Source organism: Camelina sativa, chromosome 6 (assembly GCF_000633955.1).
Source record: "Camelina sativa cultivar DH55 chromosome 6, Cs, whole genome shotgun sequence".
Lineage (NCBI taxonomy): Eukaryota > Viridiplantae > Streptophyta > Magnoliopsida > Brassicales > Brassicaceae > Camelina > Camelina sativa.
Window position 1 is genome coordinate 13,419,156 of NC_025690.1, and position 3,967 is coordinate 13,423,122.

At 36.2% G+C, this 3,967-nt stretch overlaps 1 protein-coding gene across 1 annotated transcript in view; it reads right to left on the reverse strand.

The window, feature by feature from the left end:
* Window positions 1-3,644, reverse strand: part of LOC104791191 (kinesin-like protein KIN-8B) — a 5,355-nt gene extending 1,711 nt beyond the window's left edge. The window contains exons 1-13 of the mRNA XM_010517021.1: window positions 3,156-3,644; window positions 2,988-3,059; window positions 2,767-2,883; window positions 2,496-2,581; window positions 2,207-2,351; window positions 2,004-2,099; window positions 1,637-1,728; window positions 1,201-1,443; window positions 974-1,124; window positions 826-888; window positions 514-747; window positions 342-440; window positions 143-256 (exon numbers count right to left, since the gene is read on the reverse strand). Of these exons, the coding sequence (XP_010515323.1) occupies window positions 143-256; window positions 342-440; window positions 514-747; window positions 826-888; window positions 974-1,124; window positions 1,201-1,443; window positions 1,637-1,728; window positions 2,004-2,099; window positions 2,207-2,351; window positions 2,496-2,581; window positions 2,767-2,883; window positions 2,988-3,059; window positions 3,156-3,203 (1,560 nt within the window). The 5' untranslated portion in view covers window positions 3,204-3,644. The remainder of the gene's footprint in view (window positions 1-142; window positions 257-341; window positions 441-513; window positions 748-825; window positions 889-973; window positions 1,125-1,200; window positions 1,444-1,636; window positions 1,729-2,003; window positions 2,100-2,206; window positions 2,352-2,495; window positions 2,582-2,766; window positions 2,884-2,987; window positions 3,060-3,155) is intronic.

Consider the following 3,967-nt stretch of genomic DNA (forward strand, 5'->3'; position numbering starts at 1 on the left):
TTTGGTCTCTCATTGCCATTTCGAATTGTAGTTCAGTATTACCCATCCCCTACATTTAAAGAAACAAACAATAAATGTGAATTAGTTGTGTATGAACCTCAGGGTCAAGAAAATAAGAATTTGCTTTGTTTACTTTACTCACCAGGAGCTTATACTGATTGAGAATATGCAGATAAGTTTTGTTTCCGTTGTTATTTATTGCTTCATTGAGCATATCCTGTAGTTTACAGCGATGTCTTTCATTTTCTTCAATTTCCTGTAAAAATGAAGATATAAGGATGATTATGCAGTCACAATGATTAAGTGCAGAGTTGAAATATATGATAAAGCAAAAGGTTTACTCTCTGGTAGTTAACACCGGCTTCATCGTTGTCGCGGATATTATCAAGTATTACTTGTCGTCTGCTACTTAGAGCTTCGACTACGTCTTTCTCTGTCGCCTATAAAATAGAGAAGAGGTTACAGTAATGCAATATATTGACCTCTGAATTATGAGAAGCTTTATCACCTAACCTGTTTCGCAATTGCATCATCAAGATGCTGAAGTTCAGTGCGATTTCTCAGGTTAGTTTCCTCAAGCTCAAATAAAGCCTTCTGCAAGTTTATACGGTCCTGAACATTTTCACTAATCTGGTGGCTTAAACCATCCAACCACGAAAGTTCACGTTCAACACCTCTTTCAAAAGGTTTGATGCTTAGCTGCGACTCTTTTTCTGCTAGTTGTGTTTTCAGCTGAGAAACCTCTTTCTATGAAACCAAATATCTGAGTTATATACTGCTACTATATTCATTTTGTAACAAAAGTAGACAGAAGTATTAACTTACTTGAAGATTATCGATCATTCGTTGGTAGTCTGACATATGAGTGTCGATGGTACCAATGTTTTTCTAAAATGCATGAAAAGTGAATAGTAAGTACTTGTGAACCAATTATCTCGTCGACCAGAATTATTCAAATGAAATTTATTGTCACCTGAATGTGTGTTTTAATCTCCTTTGCTCTGTCAGCATATTTCAATGTGTTCACAGTATGATGATACTGGCTATCAGCAGGTGATATAGTTGCAACCATCACTGTCTGGGAGTTCCCACTCAGACCATCTTTAAGAATCCGTGTAAGTTTGCTAAATGTAAACATGTTTTTGTCAGCCAGAAAAGATTACTAATCTAAGATAGAAAAGATCACATATCCACTAATACCTGTTTCTGTATGGGACGTAAGCAAGGCCCTTTTTGTGTTGCTTCCCCAAAGCGTTTATGCAATTTGCTAGTGCAAGGAGTGAGCGATTGATGTTAGCTCCATCCCTCAGTTTTTGACCTCCATTGTTCGTCTCAGCAGCTCTTTCACTGCCAGCAAGATCTACAAGAGCGAGTTTCCCTCTCATGACTTGATTTTGATTCTTTTGCCTTCTTTTTACTGCAATCTCCAGAACTGCATGGGATCTGGTAATTGAAAGGGAAGTACATATAGGTAATGAGCCACCACGAGTTCATTTTCAAGAAAAACTCAAGAATGCTTCCATTACGATGGAGGAAATTACTCAAGGAAATAAACCATTTTGCTGTGAGATCTAGAGATTTAGAAGCGACAAGCTTCCAATATTAACAGCTTATTCAGAAGGTAGCATCCGCTCACCTTGATGACGTTCCATTCATCTCCGTGCTCTCAGTTTTTCGTCTACTGTTCCCTAAGTTCAGCAGTTCAAGAATGCGGTCCGCAGAAAAGACCTACAAAATAAGCATTTTGACTAAGGAACCAAGATGCGAATGACGAAAAGGTTTCAGTGGAACAAGTGAAACAGGGATAAAAGTGTGGTTTTCCTCTTCATCAGCAGAGAATTCTAATAGAAATACTTACTGATACAAACTGGAAGGCAGAGAAAGCACTCTTAATCTATACTATACTACTACACTACATATTTTGCTACATAGCATGATTAGAATCAGGTTTTAAAGTGATCTCTGCAAATCAGGTTTAACAGAAATCAGAAAAGTATACGGACCTTGATTGATCGCAGGCCAGCTACTACTATCCCCTGCTCTGGATCCTCTCTGAGCTCCAAATGACCAGATGATTTTTCAAGCAGATCGTATATGACCTGAGTTGCAGTCGAGATATATTATTATGAGAGAAAGAGTAATACTCATAAGGGAACACCATACAACAAACAAACAATAACCAAGTTATCAGACTACTAAGCCTTACTTCATTGTAGACTTCAAGATATGAGCAAGTCACTTCAAAATCATCTGAGCTCTTGTCACTCTTGATCATATCAAAAATGGTATTCAAGCTGAGAACCATCAATCCAGGATCACTTCGAGTTCCAACCATTGTATATGTTTTGCCACTAAACAAAATTGCATCATTGAGTCAGATAACAAAAAAAAATACCCTGGTAACAACGTGCATAACATGAATGTTCTTGTAGCTTTTGCAACTCGAATATGCTAAATAATAGTACAATTGGAGATCATTTACATAACTACATTACCTTCCAGTAGAACCATAAGCAAACACTGTAGCATTGAGTCCCTGAACAACACCAGAGATCACAGAAGACATACTCCTATAGACATTCTGAAAAACCAACACATAAACCTTAAACCACAAGTCTAAAAATAAAACCCACAACTTCATTCACTTACTTAAAAAAAAAAAAAAAAGAGTCACATACACACGCACTACGAACCTAAACCGTTTCCGGAAAAAAATTCTCAAATACATAAACAATAAGAACACACAGATCCAAGAAATTCAAAAACCTTGTTGGTGCTCTCAGGGCCAAACGCATGATCAAAACAATACTTCTTCTCTTTAGTCCGATTCTGAATCCGATCAAGGTAATCTTTCGATAAGTCAGGGTCTAACACAATCACTTCCTGAAAAATCGAAAAACAAAACAAAAATTAGGTCGAAATTTTCCAAAATCGAAAGAGCAAGCTAGAATCATCAACTGTGGTAAAAAAATTATGAACAGAGAGACCTTAGAGTTATTCACACGAACAATGTCTCTACCACGTTCTTTCTCCATTAACGGTCTACATTTCACAGCGACCTACCCGGAAAACACACAGAGAAATCAAACCGGTTTAATAAAATTCAGACGGATTAAACCGGAAATTATCTACGACGAGGAGGTGACAGAGCTAACCGTGAGTGTAGTTGTCTTCTTCGCAGCTGGAGCTCTAATGCTTGGCATTTTTCGTCGGTATAAAGCGAGAATTTCCCCAATGCGAGGTTAAAATTTTCCGGGAAAACTAAACAGAGTCTCTCTCTCTCTCACACAACGATCAGAGAGAGACGAACAACAAACTCACTCCTAAAAATATGCGAAGAATTGAAAAAAATAAAATAAAAAATGTGAAGCGAAGAAGAAGAATGAAAATTTCAGCTGAGCTAAAAAGGATAAGAATTAATTCAAATAAATGTTTGATAGTTTCAAGATTCTCTCTCTCTCTCTCTGTAAAATTTTCACCGTTTCAAAATTTAAGCTGGAAAAATTAAAATTCAATTAATGCTCTTTGCTTCAGAGATTTCTAATAAACATTTTTTTATTTTTCTGTAAGAAGAGGGAAAAAATAAAAAGATCGTGCGAGAGGGATATTAAAGAAAGGAGTCACATGTGTGACGGTGTATTTTGTTTAAGATGTGGTAATGTCATCATCGCCGTTGATTTTTGTATTTGAACGGTAACGATTGAGCGAGCTTTCACATATAGAAGTAGAGTGGTTTTTGTGGATCGGGTATTATTATTTAACTTATAAGTTTTTTTATTACATATCCAATTAATTGATTAATAGCCATTTTAATTCTTTGTCGAACAGCTTTTCAATTTGGATTTTTGTTATCAAATTGATTTTTTTAACTAATTTAATTTGACGAAGTTTTTGTGAACTGTGTACACGACGTGCTATCTAATACCATATGTTTATACGAGAGATAAGCTGACGTGACGTTTTACAA